The sequence below is a fragment of the Halichoerus grypus genome, chromosome 14 (assembly GCF_964656455.1).
Source record: "Halichoerus grypus chromosome 14, mHalGry1.hap1.1, whole genome shotgun sequence".
NCBI lineage: Eukaryota > Metazoa > Chordata > Mammalia > Carnivora > Phocidae > Halichoerus > Halichoerus grypus.
Window position 1 is genome coordinate 62,019,192 of NC_135725.1, and position 18,291 is coordinate 62,037,482.

General features: G+C 47.9%; 1 protein-coding gene across 2 annotated transcripts in view; it reads right to left on the reverse strand.

Annotated features, from left to right (window-relative positions):
* TBC1D2 (TBC1 domain family member 2) overlaps positions 1 to 18,057 on the reverse strand; it is a 50,483-nt gene extending 32,426 nt beyond the window's left edge. The window contains exons 1-3 of one of the 2 annotated variants that reach the window (XM_036074159.2): positions 17,429 to 18,057; positions 12,899 to 13,040; positions 8,221 to 8,368 (exon numbers count right to left, since the gene is read on the reverse strand). In XM_036074159.2, coding sequence (XP_035930052.1) covers positions 8,221 to 8,368; positions 12,899 to 13,040; positions 17,429 to 17,803 — 665 coding nt within the window. In that variant the 5' untranslated portion in view covers positions 17,804 to 18,057. The remainder of the gene's footprint in view (positions 1 to 8,220; positions 8,369 to 12,898; positions 13,041 to 17,428) is intronic. The other variant, XM_036074162.2, reaches the window with a different exon arrangement.
* Positions 18,058 to 18,291: the final 234 nt, after the last annotated feature.

Genomic DNA, 18,291 nt, shown 5'->3' on the forward strand with positions numbered 1-18,291 from the left:
CTGGCACAAAAACAGACACATAGATCAATGGAACAGAATAGAGAACCAAGAAATGGACCCTTTATGGTCAACTAATCTTCGACAAAGCAGGAAAGAATATCCAATGGAAAAAGGACAGTCTCTTCAATAAATGGTGCTGGGAAAATTGGACAGCCAAATGTAGAAGAATGAAACTGGAACCATTTTCTTACACCATACACAGAGATAAGCTCAAAATGGATGAAAGACCTAAATGTGAGACAGGAATCCATCAAAATCCTTGAGGGGAACACAGGCAGCCACCTCTTCAACCTTGGCCGCAGCAACTTCTTGCTTGACACGTCTCCAAAGTCAAGGGAAACAAAAGCAAAAACAAACTATTGGGATTCATCAAGATAAGAAGTTTCTGCACAGCAAAGGAAACAGTAACAAAACTAAAAGGCAATGTATGGAATGGGAGAAGATATTTGCAAATAATATATCAGATAAAGGAATAATATCCAAGATCTATAAAGAGCTTATCAAACTCAACACCCAAAAAACAAATAATCCAGCCCAGAAATGGGCAGAAGACATGAACAGACATTTCTCCAAAGAAGACATGCAAATGGCCAACAGACACATGAAAAAATGTCGGACATCACTTGGCATCAGGGAAATACAAATCAAAACCACAATGAGATACCACCTCACACCAGTCAGAATGGCTAAAATTAACAAGACAGGAAACAAATGTTGGCCAGGATGTGGAGAAAGGGGAATCCTCTTACACTGTTGGTGGGGATGCAAGCTGGTACAGCCACTCTGGAAAACAGTATGGAGGTTCCTCAAGAAGTTAAAAATAGAACTACCCTACAACCCAGCAATTGCACTACTAGGTATTTACCCCAAAGATACAAATATATTGATCTGAAGAGGCACCTGCACCCCGATGTTCATAGTGGCAATGTCCACAATAGCTAAACTGTGGAAAGAGCTGAGATGTCCATCAACAGATGAATGGACAAAGAAGATGTGGTATATATATACAATGGAATAATACTCAGCCATCAGAAAGGATGAATAGTTACCATTTACATCGACATGGATGGAACTGTAGGGTATTATGCTAATGAAATAAGTCAATCAGAGAAAGACAATTATCATATGGTTTCACACATATGTGGAATATAAGAAATAGTACAGAAGATCTTAGGGGAAGAGAGGGAAAACTGAATGGGAAGTCATCAGAGAGGGAAAAAAACCATGAGAGACTCTTAACTATAGGAAACAAACTGAGGGTTGCTGGAGGGGAGGTGGGTGGGGGGATGGGGTAATTGGGTGATGGGATTTAAGGAGGGCATGTGATGTGATGAGCACTGGGTGTTAAAAGCAACTGATGAATTACTGAACACTACATCTGAAACTAATGATGTACTATATGTTGGCTAATTGAATTTAAATAAATAAAATAAAATATAGAATGGAAAATATCAGAATATACCCCACTTAGAAAGGATTAATACTTTCTAAATTATATATATGTGCACTGAGCTATAAAATAAAATGTATTTCTTACTGTGATGGTGGTCAACAGTTTGAAAAACAATGCAGAGGTCATTTACTTAAAAGGCAGCAATAGTGTGGTTAAAAGAGAAGGGGAGGGGTGCCTGGGTGGCTCAGTCAGTTAAGTGTCTGCCTTCAGCTCAGGTCATGATCCCAGGATCCTGGGACTGAGCCCCGCATTAGACTCCCTGCTCTGCAGAGAGTCTGCTTCTCCCTCTCTGTCCCTCCCCCCAGCTTGTGTTCTCTCTCTCAAATAAATAAAATCTTGAAAAAAAATGAAAAAAGAGAAGGGGACGTGAAGGTCTACAGATCCGTGATGGAGTCCTAGCTTTGCTGTATCATCCCTATGTGCAATGTATACTTCTAGCAGTATAGTGGGAAATTACCCTGAAAAACCCTTATTCACAAACACCTAGATGCTAGATGAATACCAAACATGTTTCAAAAGTATTGAGCTGAATTCAGGAAAGGAAGGGAAATTCCTGGGGACTAAACATGAAAAGGTGAACTTCAAGTGGGAAGGTGAATGTGTAGACTGGACTACTCCTTAGCAAATATTTACTACTTTCCCACCACCTCCTCAGGAGCAGAGTACCTCCTCTCTTGGCGTGGGCATGGCCATGGGATTTGCTTTGTCCAGAGCGATGTTAGCAGATGTGATGTAAACATAGGCTTAAAATGTCCTTGCATACAGAGCTTGTCTCCTTTTTTTTTTTTTTTTTTTTTTTAGATTTTATTTATTTGACAGAGAGAGAGAGCTTGCGAGCACAAGCAGAGGGAGTGGCAGGCAGGCGGAGGGGGAGAAGCAGACTTCCTGCTGAGTAGGGAGTCCGATGTGGGGCTCGATCCCAGGACCCTGGGATCATGACCTGAGCTGAAAGCAGATGCTTAACCAACTGAGCAAGGTGCCCCCAGAGCTTGCCCTCTTGAAGAACTTGCCCCAGGCAGCTGCTGGTCCATGGAAGATGAGGAATACGAGGAGCAGACCTAGATCTTACCAGTAATGTGAAGTGAACCTAGTCTATATCAGCTAAATCCAGATGTGTGAGAAATAAATGCTTATTATATGACACTGAATTTTGAAATGTGTGTCTGCAGCATTATCACTATGAAAGTTGACTTAGGACATGAGTTTGTTCTGGGGTCAACTGTCTGTTTTTTTTAAATTGAGATATAACTAACACATAACATATTCATTTCAGGTGTACAACATATTTATTCAAGATAGTGTGAAATGATCACACTACGTCTAGTTAACATCCATCACCACACATAGCTACAAGATTGATTGATTGACTGATTGATTGATTTTGTGATCATAGATCAACAGTTGATACCAGAGACCTAGAATGCAAGAGAGGAAAGAAAGCAATTTTGGACCCATACAAACTGCAGAGTTGAAATTGAAATTCTCACATACAGCTGGGAGTCCTGTGAAGAGGTGAGTTAGGAAAAAAAACAGGCCTGCTGCCAAAACCACACAAGGACATTCTAGGTGAAGGCTCCAGGTTCTTGTGATATTTTTGTTTGGTTTTGGTGTCAAGATAACATTGGCCTTCTAGAATGAATGGGGAAGTATTTCCTCATCTTCTTTTTTAGGGGGAAGATTTTGTGAAGAATTGGTATTAATTTTTTTTTAAATGTTTGGTAGAATCCACCAGGGAAGTTAGCTGGTCCTAGGTTTTTGTTTGTGTGTTTGTTTGGGTTTTTTTTTTGGGGGGGGGTAGGTTTTTTATTAATTTAATCACTTTACATGTCACAGGTCTACTCAGATTTTCTCTTTCTTCTTGCGTCAGTTTTGGTAATTTGTGTCTTTCTAGGAATTTGTCCATGTCCTCTACGTTATCTAATCTGTTGGCACAGAATTGTTCATAGTACTCCTTTATAAATCTTTTGTATTTCTGTAAGGCTAGTAGTAACATTCCAACTTTTAATCCTGACTTCAGTAATGTGAATCTCATGTCTTTTCTTGGTCTGTCTGACTAGAGGGTTGTCAATTTTGTTGATCTTTTCAAAGAACCATGATTTGATCTGAAATTCATTTTTAAAACAAAATCCAGTTTTTTGGCATAGTTGGGTCCAGAATAAGAAATAAGATTGTACTTTAATGAAGAGTATAGCTGACTGATGGATGGAAAAATGGATCTCTTAAATAAAGAACAGAGAAGAAATTAGAACTCAGCATTTCCAACACTTGACTTTGAAATTTGGTTTCTGGCTCCTTTTGCTCTGTTATTATTAAGATCCTACTGTATGGAGCCTTGGACTCCTCGGGCTAGTCACTTCCCCTTCCCAGTTCTTACTTTCCCCATCCACAGATAAAAGGGTAGTGGTCATATGAAAAAGAAAATGGTGGTCATGAAGAGCACTACTTAGTGAGTACCACTTTGTGCTAGGTCCTGTGCTGAGCCCTGTTAATGGATCTCACAAATCACAGGCACACAGCTGGAGAGGAACACATTCTTATACTAGAGGTGCCGGCTGGGTGGGGTGACCATCTTTGCTGCCTCTGCTTCCTCTTGCCCAGGAAGTACAGCCTCCCTAATGCCAGGGGCTCACAAGCAGTTATCCCTGGGGTAGGGGAGGGTATAGAAACCCCAACTCCAGGGTAGCAAAGGGCCTCCTAAGCTCTAGCACACATCTCCTCTGGGGACAGGGTGCTCACTCACTACTGACACAACCCAGCGGGCCACTACCAGCCAAACTATTACACTGGAAGAGGTATCTCCACTTCATAAATTTATTGACCTTGTATGGAGCAGATCATAGGTCATTTTCTGGGTAGGATTAGCTCTAAGTCTGAAAGGCCTGGTTAGTGTCAGGGAAGTGGTCATAAAGACTTGCTCTGGAAAGATAACCTTGGGCAAGTCATTTAACCTCCCTGAGCCTGGGTTTCCTGATCTGCAATGAGGATGAAGAACATGTCCACAACAGACAGTGACTGGGCCCTTCCATGGGTCAGGCACTAAGATGACACTAGTCATTCAACTCATTCAATCCTCACAAGAGCCCAGTGAAGTGAGTCTTAGTATCACCTCCATTGTACACAGAAGAGAACGGAGATTCAGAAAGGATAAGTAGCCAAAGCCACAGAGCTAGTAAGTGGGGAGACTGAGCATCAGACCCGGACGTCTGACTCTATGCCCTAAAAGCTGAAATGTTATGACACTACCTTACAGGTTTGTCCAGACAACTTTGTGATGGTACAAAGAACCTAGCACAGTGCTCTAGAAGCACTCCTACTCCCTTCCCCAGAGTATGACCCAGGCTCTAAGACCAGCCAGGGCCCAGGGTACAGGAGACAAGAACAACCCCCGATCCTACCAGGGCTCTCAGCAGCCCAGGGCAAGTAGCCCACTTCTTGCACTTTTCCCTCATATTTTCTGTGGGTTATTACAAATGTCAGGAGGGAAGTAACCAACTGATCCTCTGAAACTTCCTTCCTTTCTCTCTCTGCATGTTCTCTCTCCCACTTCTGTTTGTAGCCTTCATCAGGCACAAACCTGGCTTAAGCTTGGTGAGACCATACTGGATATATCCTGGCTGGATGGCTGGATTTCTCAGCCCCTTCACCCCCACAGCAGGCTCCCAATGCACCCAGTTCCCTCCAGCTCCCCCTGAGGGAAGATCCCCTGCAGGGCACCCTCCTTGTCCACTCACCCTGGGGGGCTCACCCATGCCTGACACCCCCCAAGTCTCTCCCTCCAGCTCAGATTACTCTCCTGAGTTCCAGGCCCCTCCATTCAAATGCCTCACGGACCAGCAAGCCTGAGAGGACACTCATCGCCTTTTCTCTAAAACCTGCTTCTCTCCTGGAAACAGCATCACCACCCTTCTAGCTACCTGAGGGAATTCAAACACTGAGGCCAGCAGGGAAATGCTGTGTCTGAGTCACACAGAGCCAGGGGTCTCTAATCCAAGTCCAGGGAATAATCTAAGCTGCTTCTTAAGAGGTCCCAGTCTATCTGAAGTCCACGCAGAAAATAAGCACTGCAACAGGATCAGTATTGGGTACCATTTGAATTCCCAAGAGCTTCCTTTTCTTCAGTTAGATTAATGACAGTAGCACCAGACAGTATTTATAAAGTGCTTATACCATTGCCAAGCACAGTTCTAAAGCACTTTGCATGCATTGACCCATTAAATTCCCACACTAATGGTGTAGGGCAGGCACTACTGTATTTACATCTCTAACAATTTAAGTGAAGCACAGAGAAATCAAACAAGTTGCCATGGGCAGCACAGCGCCTGACTGGTGGACCTCTGATACAAGTCCAGGCAGTCTGCCTCCAAAACTCAGGACATACTGCTATCTTCTTATGAACTATTTAAAACAAATCTTACTGGTGGGAAATTGTATAAATAATGAAAAACAAATGAAAAAGTAGCTGAGATATGATCAACGTACAGTAAGTTACACACGTTAAAAGTGAATTTTAAAAAAGAAAAACAAAACTAGAGGCATCACAATTCCAGGTTTCAAGTTATATTATAAAGTGGTAGTAATTAAAACAGTATGATACTGGCAAAAAATGGACACATAGATCAATGGAGCAGAATAGAAAACCCAGAAATAAACACACAGTTTTATGGTCAATTAATCTTCGACAAAAGAGGAATGAATATGCAATGGGAAAGACAGTCTCTTCAACAAATAGCGTTGGGAAAACTGGACAGCTACATGCCAAAGAGTGAAACTGGATCACTGGATTAAAGATCTAAATGTGAGACCTTAAACCATAAAAATCCTTGAAGAGAGCACAGCAGTAATTTCTCTTACATTGGCTGTAGCAAATTTTTCTAGATATGCCTCCTGAAGCAAGGGAAACAAGAGCAAAAACAGACTACTGGGACTATATCAAGATGAAAAGCTGCACTGTGAAGGAAACAATCAACAAAGCTAAAAGGCAACCAACTGAATGGGAGAAGATATTTGCAAATGACATATCCAGTAAAGGATTAGTATCCAAAATATATAAAGAACTGATACCACTCAACACCCCAAACCAAATAATCCTATTAAAAATGGCAGAAGACACGAACAGACATTTCTTCAAAGAAGACATCCAGATGGCCAATAGACACATGAAAAGATGCTCAACATCACTTATCATCAGGGAAATGCAAACCAAAACTACAATGAGATATCACCTCACACCTGTCAGAATGGCTAAAATTAACAACACAGAAACAACAAGTGTCGGTAAGGATGTGGAGAAAATGGAACCCTCCTGCACCATTGGTGGGAATGTGATCTGGTGTAGCTACTCTGGAAAACAGTAATGAGGTTTCTCAAAAAATTAAAAATAGAACTACCCTACAATCTAGTAATCACACTACTGGGTATTTACCCAAAAAATACAAAAACTCTATTTCAAAGGGATACATGCACCTCTATGTTTATTGTAGCATTATTTACAATAGCCAAATTATCGAATCAGACCAAGTGTCCATTTTGCATTTTTTAATTTTATTATGTTAATCACCATCTACTACATCATTAGTTTTTGATGTAGTGTTCCATGATTATTTGTGCATAACACCCAGTGCTCCATGCAGAACATGCCCTCTTTAATACCTATCACCAGGCTAACCCATCCTCCCACCCCCCTCCCCTCTAGAACCCTCAGTTTGTTTTTCAGAGTCCATCGTCTCTCATGGTTCGTCTCCCCCTCCGATGTCCCGCCCCTTCATTCTTCCCCTCCTGCTATCAAGAAAAAGACTCTTAACTATAGAGAACAAATTGGTGGTTGCCAGAAGGGAGCTGGGTGGGGGAATGGGTGAAATAGGTGATGGAGATTTAAGAGTACACCTATCATGATGAAAATAAAATAAAACTTATGTAAAAAAATTTTTAAAAAGTGGGTTGCATACAGTCACTCTGGAAAAAAAAGTGAATAATCTGATGTGTTTCCCCTATGAAGACACTTGTGATGCCATTATCACATTACATTCAGTATGATCTCAGGTATGCATATATGTATATAGAAAATGCAGAGGAAAGAGATATACCAAATGCTAAGAATGCTCTCTGGGTGATAGGATCATGGGTAATTGAAAATCTGTACCTTTCGAGATGTTTCTAATTTCCTACAAAGAATATGCACTACTTTGGGGTGCCTGGGTGGCTCAGTCGGTTAAGCATCCGCCCTTGGCTCAGGTCATGATCCTGGAGTCCCAGGATCAAGTCCCACATTGGGCTCCCTGCTCAGCGGGGAGTCTGCTTCTCCCTCTGCCCCTCACCCCACTCTCTCTCGCTCTCGCTCTCAAATAAGATCTTTAAAAAAAAGATTTTATTTATTTATTTGACAGAGAGAGACACAGCGAGAGCAGGTACACAAGCAGGGGGTAGTGGGAAAGGGAGAAGCAGGCTTCCCGCTGAGCAGGGAGCCCAGCGCGGAGCTCAATCCAGGACCCTGGGATCAGGAGCTGAGCTGAAGGCAGGTGCTTAATGACTGAGCCACCCAGGCGCCCCTCAAATAAATAAAATCTTAAAAAAAAAAAAAAATATGCACTACTTTAAAAAGTTAGAACAACAAATGTAATATTTTAAAGTAATGATGTGATGAATTAAAAATGAAGCCCCTAACCTTCTCCCCAGGCCCATCTCCCTGCAGGGATCACACCAGATCACTGTAAGCTCCAAAGAAGGGGCTGTGTGCAGCCTGGCCAGCCCCTCAGTCCCACCGTACTTACTGTATTTCAGTTCCAAGATGCTTGAGGGAAATGTTCGGAAGGGCCAAGGGCATGGCAGGCACGGGCTGCAAGGCCGCCGCCACACCCACAAGCCCGGGGGGCGTTCGCACAGGGCACAGGAAGTCCTCCAGCTCTGCCTCCTCGTGCTCTGGGGAAAGAAGAAAAGGGCAGTCATCCACTTGGGTCACTGCACTTGGACACACTAGACAGGCTCAGCTCCCAGGTGGGAGTCGGGGGCTGCCCGAGCAAGCCTTCCTTGTAGGTTAAGAGCAGCCAAAGAGGGAGGCTTTTCATCAAATGTTCTCCCAGGAAAATGATGCATCTTGCTGAGAAAGTCTTCCTGAAAACTCCGTTAAAATATGCAGAACTGCAGATACTTCTACCTCTGAGAATCCACCCTAAAAAAGTTATCTGATGCAGATAAAACTTTATGAGCCAAGAGGTTCATCCTGGCCCTGTCTGGCCTCAACCTGGAAATAACTCCCTCAAACTGGAAGTAAAGATCTGGGGAGAGGTTAAATAAATCACGATGCCCTCAGAAAACAGAATATTATTCAGCCGTTTAAAAGGATGCTAATGAAGAATGTTTAAGAACACAAGGAATAGGCATGATCCTCCATGATCCTGGAGGAAGGGCACTGGAGCAGGGCCTAGAGGGCAGGAAAGGATTTTGACCTGCCGAAGGAGTGAGGGAGGATCTTTCTGGGTGTGTAAGTACAGGCAGCAGCAAGGGGTTCCAGGCCCAGAGCTGAGGATGCCGGGAGGGACCAGAGGAGACAAGGCTCGGAAGGACAAATGGGCAGGGGAGTGCTAAGAGGGGAGCTCATCTGGCTGGACCCATAGGGCCCTCTGGGGGATTCAACAGAAGCCCCAAGGAATCTGGCCTACAGCTGTGGAGTTGAAAGACCTGAAGCCAAATCATGGTTCTGTTGGAAGGGTGCTATGACGAGGCTGGAAATCACATTTTCTCTTCCCGCCTCAGGTTCCACATTTTTAAAATGGGAAGGATACTCCCCACCCTGTCTCTTGCAGAGATGAAGGATATGAACATATTTAGAAAACCATAAAGCCCCATTCTGTGGACTTGCATCTTTCAAGTAGTCTTTAACCCAGACTTTGAGTTGATTCAAAATAATTAAGGTCTTCTGGTTTATCAATACTTTAACCATCTTTATTCTCCCTCATTCAGAGCAAAAACATGTACAATTTGTCTCAGATTTTAATGTCTTGGCAAGTACTTCCCCTAACTGCCAACATCTGTTTTAACTTCCACCTGTGGCCCTAAATCTCTTTTGAGGTCACACCAACTAAGCCTTGGCGGTAAATGTCACCGCTGGTTGGATTCACCAGGGAGGAAACAGTGGCTCAGAAGGCTTCTGGTGGCCAGGGTCACACAGCCAGCAGCCGAGCTGTGCACTCACAGTTCCTTGCTTTGCCACTAAAACTATGTGGCTTGTCAGAGCAGGCTTTGCGACAGGCAGACGGTTCCAAGAAGGGAGGGGCTGCCCCCGGAAGGCACCAGCCCCCAGTGCACGGAGGTCTTCAAGGGACAGCTACGGTGGTGATGCCACAGTGAAGGTCAGCACTTCCTGCAGAAAACAGAACTGATTGCCCAAGGCTCTGGTCTGGGTCATACCCTCAGTGAGGAGAAATATCCTCAGTGAGCAGACCACACACGGAATTCTCGGCAGCCGTTATTTGTAATTCCCCCTTTGCCTGAGCTGCAGGCACTGCTCTATCACCAGTAGGAAGTCACTGCCCAATGAAAGGGGCCTGGGCCAGCAGGTCACATCCCGGCTGGGCCCTGTCCGCAGGTGCTTCCTCAGCATGAGGAGAGGGTTGTGAGCCTGCAGACTAGGGTTCAAATTTCAGTGCTGACATTTTCTTGCTCTGTGACTTTGAACAGCTCCCTTGGCCTCTGTGGGCCTCAGTTTCCTCTTCTGTAAGATGGGAACAACACTACCTTATAACATTGATGTGAGGATTAGATAACATGATGCGTGTAAAGTGTTAGAACAGTGTAAGTGGTATGCATATTTTTATGATAATATATACTTACAAGAGTGCTATTTTATGTAAATTGGGTCCTACTTGGGCAACATATAAATTATAAATTGGTTTGCCCTTGATCTTTCTCAGCTCTTGTGGAGACCAATGTTTCGGTAAAGCATAAAATAAAGGTATTAACGTTTAAAAGCTGTAGAGAAGAGAACATGCCTTGCAGATTGCTCAACAGCAGTGATAGGACACTTCTTACAAGATGAAATGTCTGTGACTCAAAGTCAGATGTGAGTCAGTTGGTTTTCACTGCTCTAGGAGCAGGCTTTGCTTCTTCCCAGGAAGGGTGGAGACTGGAGGTGGGGCAACCTGCTCCAGACAGCTAATCCAGGGCCTCCCAGCTTGCTCACAAGTCCAGAAACGTCTTTCTGGGTGGGCTGGGGAAGGTTTTGCAGGGACCTGGTCAGGGAGGGTGAAGGCTTGCCGTGGGAGGAGAAAGGCTTCAGAAACCCACATCCCAGCTTCCTGCGTCTCCCACCAGTGTCCTCCTTGGACAACGTCCTCCCCGCCATGTCCCCAGCAGGGGCTGGCCCAGAAGAGGCCCACTAGGTGTGCTAAACCAAAGCCACAGAATTCAAGAGCTTGGAAAGAGTTCAGCACAGTAGAAGAACCTGTGGGATCCCAAAGCCATTTTAGTTCCAGACATACAAGAATTCGGTTATCAGGAGAGTGTCTCGTTGCTTCTAATTTGAGGCTGATCTCCAGCAACTGTGCTCACTCAGGCTGCAGTTCTGCACTCAGCCAGGGTGTCTGGCTCTCTGGCAGATGGGGACTGGAGGGTGGAATGGAAGTACAGAAGCACAAACAAATCCTTCCCCAAAGAAAGCCCTTACAAGCATGAAACACCCAGAAGGTTCTTGGAGGAAATGACTGATAATTATTATTAACACTAAACAACAGCCATTATTATGTACGTGTACACATGTAACAACCACCTTATTAGGACAGCTACTATGCATTGAGCAATTACTATGTGCCTGGCATTAGGCTAAGGGTTTTACGTTCCCTTCCTCATTTAATAATAAAATCCAATGCATTCGCTCACAAATATCCAATGTACCAGGCAGGGCACCCGGTACCAGGGACATAAGTGACAAAGACATGGCCCCCGCCCCTGGGGGCAGAGACTGACAAGGAAGCTATAATAAGAACACAACGTGACAGGCCTTGTTAGAACCATGTGAACGAAGTGTTGAGGGCTCATACAGAGTCCAGCTGGCAGAGTGCTGGGGGGCTTCCAAGGGGAGGCTGGCAAGAGCAGGAGGCAACACTGGAGCGTGGCTATAAAGAACAAGCAGGAATTTGCCAGGCAGACACGCTTCTGGTGCTGCTGAAGCTCACGGCACGAGGTGGGCACTGGGGGGAGCAGGCAGAGGTGAGACAAGAGAGGACGAGCCCTGAGCACTGTGCTGAAAAGCTGGGCCTGGGACGTGGTGGGGGGCCTTGCGAGGGGACGGGGCTCCAGCACTCATTTCAGAAAGCCCACTCGGGCCACAGCGGGGAGGATGGGTCCGAGTTGGCAGGCCGCCGCGACACGGGACACGGGCCAGGGCCGAGGAGGCTGCTGGGGCTTTCCCGCTAGGAGCTGGGGCCTGACCCGGGGCACTGGCAGCGAGCAGGGGCCGGAGGGCAGGCACGGCCAGCACGGTGACAGACCGGCTTGGCTCACCACCGAGACTGCCGAAGGGGCAAGGGGCGAGGGCGGCGCCCTGTTCGGCAGCAACCGGGTAAGTGAAGGGCCATTTCAAGGGGGGAAGGAAACTGGGGGAGCAGAGGGTCAAGGGCAGATGAGCTCGGTCTGGCACAGGTAGAACACCCAAGTACAGAGGTCTAGAGGCGCCTGGCCACAAGTCGTGCCCTGGCCTCTTCGGCCTCCGTTACCACTCTGCAGCGCGGACCTGCGACAAGGCTCCAAGCTCTTACGGGGGCAGCGGGGGTGCTCTGTCCTTATTCTCAACCTGCCAAGCACACTGCCAGCCACGCCCCGGCGTGGGGTGGGAGGGTATGATCTCCAGGACTCCTCCACGCTGAGGGTGTCCTAGGACTTGGGACCGAGAAACTTCCTTTGCGGCCCACGTGGGGGTGAAGGATTCTGCTTACGGGACCACTACGGATAAAACCACTGCTCTACCCAACTCGCAGCACAAAAGCCTACGTGTCAGAACAGCAACAATAGCTGCATTTCTCACTAACCTTCCTCACAGCAACCCTGTGCGAGTTTCTCCAGAACTTCCCGTAACAGTCATCGAACTAGCAGCTGCCGTTTCCTGAGCTCAGACAACGTGCAGGCCTTGTTTCAACCACTCCAGGTGCATGGATTCACTGAGTTCTCATAATAACCCTAAGAAGTGGGTATGACTTATGAAGCTCATCTTATACGGAAGGAAACTGAAGCTCAGAAAGACTAAGCGCACAGGATTAGGATTTGAAGCCACACGTCCTGGCCTCAGAGCCCCTATTCCTGCCCTCGAGGCTACACTGTGTCCTAACTGATCCTGACTCACCCCCTGGCTCTTTGCTTCTTTAGCAGAGGCTCCCCCCGCTCACTCCCAACAGGAGGGGCAAGGCTTGGTCACCACGAGCCTTGGGGGTGCGGGCAGGAGGCAAACCCACTGGGTACCTAGCTCGAGGCGCAGGGCGGGCCTGTTGGCAGCCAGGGCGGCATCGGGGGCGGCGGGAGGCGCAGGCGGGCTGCTGTGGAACTCCCAGCGCTTCATCTGCAGCTGCTGCAGCCAGTACAGCATCACTTGCTTGGTGGCGGCCTGAGAAGCACAAGGGTTAATCGGTATGGCCCTGTGCCCTCACGTGGCACTGGGTCTGCGACGCGGGAAGGTCCCAGGAGGCTTGGTAATTCTCTCCCTCCCAGAAAAAAAAAAAAACTGTCATGGCCGATGGGTGCCCACCTCTGAAACACCACCCGCTTCTTGGCCACAGAAGAGAATCAGGATTGGTCCCAAACCCTGAGGTCCCTTAACCTTTCTGGGGCTCAATTTTCTCATCTGTGCTAGGACGGCGACAGCACTCCTGTCATGGGGCAGTTAGGAGGACGCCATGAAGTAAGGAAGGTGAAGCGCTCAGCACAGTAGCTGACGCACTGCAGGTGCTCAGAACGGGCTCACTGGACAAGGGCCTTTGGGGGCCGTAAGAGACAGGGAGAGAGCTTTGAAAGTCTGGCCTGGTGGTGGGGGGGGGCTGGCACCATTACCATCTCCCTTTGCGACATCTCAGTGTCTTAACTGACTGTGATATGGTGATTTATAAGAAACATATATCTGGTCATTCAAATGACCAAAAACATATTTTTCATATGTATTTGATCTTTGTCCATGGTTTCTGGCTCACAGCTCCTAAATCCCTTAGAATTTCCTGGGATAAGGGTGATAAAGGTGACTTTTGTTGTTTTAATACGGTAACTCTTAGAAAGCCCTTAGGTAACCTAATGATGGGGGGGCTGGTTGCCAGGAGAATCAATCATGTGATTAGGCTTGGAATTTTCAGTCCCATCCGCCTCCCTCCCAGGAGGGGAGAGGGGCTGGAGGCTGAATGGGAGAATGGTCAACGACTTAGTCAACATGACTATGTAATGAAGCCTCCCTAAAAACCCAAAGGACTGGGTTTGGAGAGCTTCTGGGCTGGTGAACATGGAAATGTGGGGAGAGTGGCGTACCTGGAGAGGGCGTGAACACTCCTGCCCTTCCCCAGACCTTGCCCTGTGCATCTCTTCATCAGCCTGTTGACTGGTATCCTTTCTCCCATCCTTTAATAAACTGCTGAATGTAAGTGCTTCCCTGAGTTCTGGGAGCCGCTCTAGCAGACTAATGGAACTTAAGGAGGAGGTCATTGGAAACTCCAATCTGTAGCTGGTTGTCAGACACACAAGTAACAGTCTGGAGCTTGCCAATGGCATCTGAAGCAAGGTGTGGGAGAAGTCTTATAGGACTAAGCCCTTAACCTGTGGAATCTGAGGCTGTCTCTGGGTAGACAGTGTTAGAATTGAGTTGGGGGTGCCTGACTGGCTCAGTTGGTAGAGCACACAACTCTGATCTCAGAGTTGTGAGTTTGAGCCCTACATTGAGCATGGAGCCTACCTAGAGAAAGAGAGAGAGAACTGCTTGGTGTTGTGGGGGGACAGTGGTAGGGGGACCCTCCATGTCCCACGTTGGAATTGGGTCCAGGAATCTTAAAAGACTGACTTTTTATGGAATGGAGAGAAACCCTCCTCTGTTTTGGGGATGCACCAAAATCATGGATATGACTGGGGATTGGAAAGCCATATGCACACAGTAACGACACAGTGGCACCCTTCAGGTACCCCAAACAAGGCAATGGTTGATGATGGTCATTAGTCTCCCTGGATGATCCAAATACCTACTTTCCCATCTATTCTGTTGCTGGATCCTCCAGGAGGGACCAGCCCTTCTACAGATGGAGAACTAAGGCTCTGAAGTTGCTCAGGCAGGCGGTGGCGGAGCTGGTCCCAGAACCTGGATCTCCCCCTTTGGACCAGAGCTTTGTGGTCATTTACGGCCCGGAGACTGTGGCTTACCTAGAGAAGGCCTGGGATCAGTTGGGCCAAGGAAGCCAGGCAGCTGGCTGGGAGTGGATGGTAAGCCTCACAGAGCTGCCTACAAGGCCATGTGAGAACAGCGGCAGGTGGCAGGCTATGGGGCAACCAGGGCAGGCTCCCCCTTCTGAGTGGTCCACAGGTAAGGTGTGCACGAGGCCAGGGGGCTCCATGAAAGAGGCCCTAGGCCTGTCAGAGAGGTACCACGTAAGATAAAATAAAATGTTGCCCACCAGTCTTCTCATTCTATACACTCTCCCTGAGAGACCCTCAGCCCCTCCCAGGCCTTCACCATGACCTTGTGCTAACAAGCTCCAGCCCATACCCAAATGCCCCATTTTATTAATTCACTGGACAGGTGTATATTAAGCACCTACTATACGTGTCATGGTCCCATCCTCTTGGAACTTAACAGTCTACTGAGTGGGTGTCCTACGGCCTCCCTCAGTCGTGACTGGCCCAGCTGGACAGTCAGCCACCCCTGACTCTTCCCTTGCATTCCTCCTCCCTCACATCCTTAGTCACCCCCATTTTATCTCCCTGCCCCGTCACAGCTCTAGCTCACTCACCATTCTCTCCCGATCACCTCCTGATGGACTCCCTGACCAGCAGCCTTCCCTTCTAAGTTTTTCTCTATCCAACAGCCTGTGCTGTTGCCCATGGACTCCTGATGGACTCCCTGACCAGCAGCCTTCCCTTCTAAGTTTTTCTCTATCCAACAGCCTGTGCTGTTGCCCATGGACTCCTGATGGACTCCCTGACCAGCAGCCTTGCCTTCTAAGTTTTTCTCTATCCCACAGCCACATTGAGCCTTCTAAACATTTTAATCTCACAGAGCTTCCTTGCTTAAAGCTCTTTGACAATTTCCCACAGCCCACAGGACAAAGTCCAAGCTCCCAGGCCTAACTCACAAATGCCCTATGCTTCGGCCCCTGCTCTCCCACTCCATCTTTTGGGCCCCTCTGTACCCCAGGCTCCTGTGATTGGCCAGGACACTCTGGGCTGTATCATGTTTCCTGTCTTTGCCCATGGGGCTCTCGTGGCCAGGAATACCCTTCTCCCTCTTGTCTGCTCGTAGAAAACCAAATCCCTTTTTCAGGCCTCAGATGTCATCTCCTCCTCTGTGCTTCCCTCCTGGGTGGACCCTTCTGCTCAGTAGAACCACACTTTGCTGGTACAGACCTAGTGTCTCTACAGAACATTTCACTGTGTGTGCCAGTCTCCCTCAGTTCCCTTATCCCCGCAGTAAGCTGTTGGAGAACCTGGGGGCAGGTATGATTTGGCTCCATGCCCCAGTGCTTAGAGCACAGAGCCAGGCACAAACAGATCAAGGGAACAGTAAAAGACATGTGTTGGAGATCCAGTAGACAGCACTCAGCCTGTGTGGGAGGGGACACATGACCCATAACCTACATGACCTCTAAAATGCCTTCCCTGGCCTGGAATTCCAGGTTTGCCTTATTTTATCTGATTTTCCCAGCCTGGTCACCACCCAAGCCCAGCCATTAAAGGGGAACTGAAACTATGGGCTACATCCAGAGGCTCAACAGATGTCCAGTTGGCTGGGAGTGGGGGTGAAGGGGCAGAAGACGGGGTGGGGTTGGGGAGGCTGTCTCCTGGCACAGTCTTCTCTGATGAGTGTGAATCCCAGAACTCTTAGCCCAGATTTGTCTTTCCACTCTTGACATGAACATTATGACCTTGGTTCTATCACCATGTGGGTTCATTAAATAGGAATTTATTGAGCACCCACTAGGTGCTAGGCTGCATCTAGATGCTGGGATTAATTCAACAATTTGTAGGTGCCAGATGCTTACACACCTTGTTTTAAACCTCACAAAATACCTAGATTCTAAGAGGTTAAGTAATTTGCCCAGGGTGACATAGCTAGTAAGCAGCTGATGTAGAATTTGAATCCAAGCCTGTCTGAGTTCAAAGCACATGGCCTTTCCACTGTTTCAGGCTTTCTCAGTTAAAGGTGATAATAAAACAAAACCTACTGATGGTAAAACACGTTAAGACACGCCTCTATGAACATTCTAGGCTGATCTGAAAAACCAAAGTATTTTATCTCCCAATCCCCGCCAATGTTTGCTAAGCATTCACTCCTCTTGGCCAAAATGTCAAGAAAAGTGATTCAGAATCCGGGCCACGAGAGGATTGCACAGTTCATATTTTGACTATATTTCAGCTCCAAGTAAGAAAGTTAAGGTAATTGCATTGTTAAGGCACACCAAAAAGTAAGTTTTGATACAGTACTGAGAGGTAGAAAGACTCAGGGATTTCAAGTGTGGGCTACACCACTCTGGAGATGCATGACCTCTGGCTGGTCACTTCATCTCTCCAAGACTCTGTTTCTTGATTCTAATATGGGTACATCATCCCAGCTTTTGTCGTGGGAGCCCAATGAGGAAATGGGTGTGGCTGCGTTTTGGAATGCACTAAACCCTGGCCACCCAGGGTTCATGGGGGGAGATCAGAGCCTGTGATCCTTGTTCCAGTAAATTTACTGTGACCACCCACACGTGCCCAGCCGTGCCCTGGGAACTCACCCTGGCTGAAAAATTAAAAAACTGCCCCATTTACCTTCAGAGTAATAATCCGGCTGGGAGTCTTGATTTCAAAAGTCCCCTCCTCGGCGTCCGCCTTGCAGTCAAAGACCGCACTGGAGAGGTCGATGCTGTCCAAGGGACTGGCATCCTGCGCGGTCCGCGAATAATACAAGTGACATTTCTTCTCGTCGTAGAAGAACCAGCGGGATTTCCAGCCCCGAATGGGCCCTTTGCCGCCAAATTTACTTAGATAGCCACAGAGTTTCTTGGGGGCCGCGTCCAAGGAACGGGCGCAGCCCTCCGACTCCTCCGCAGGCACCACCTCGGGGCCTCCGGCCGAGCCGGCAGGCTCTTCGGACCTGGGGACGGAGGAGCTAGACTCTGCGGGGTTCTCGTGGGCGCCCTCCATCGCCGCTAGAGACCGCCGACGTTCTGGAGGCCAGCAGCCAGCTCCGGCCCAATCTCGGAGACTCAGGGGGTGCTTCCCAAGAGGAAGAAATCTGGGCGGGGGCGGGGCCAGTAGCGACCCGCCCCCCGGAGGCGGCTAGAACGCGGACCGCTGCGGTTAAGTGCGCCTTTGACTGAAAGCCCAGGTGGGGCGGCTGGCCACGCCCCTCCCGGTCTCACTGCAGCCAGGCCACACCTTCGGCACGCCCTCTGCCAGCACCGCCCATCCCGCCTGCTTCCGGCTTTTACTCCACGCCTGTCAGCCGTCGTTAGTGAGGGTAGCTGCGGCGCGTGAGGGGCCCCTCAGATTGAAGGCGTGGTGTCATTGAGCTAGGTTAACTGGCGGCAGAGAAGCGGGAAGAGACACCTGTCTCTAACTAAGCTGCCTTGGTAACTCGCGTAATAACGTAGAAGGACGGTCTTTCTTGCGTCCGCCTTTACCCGCAGGTG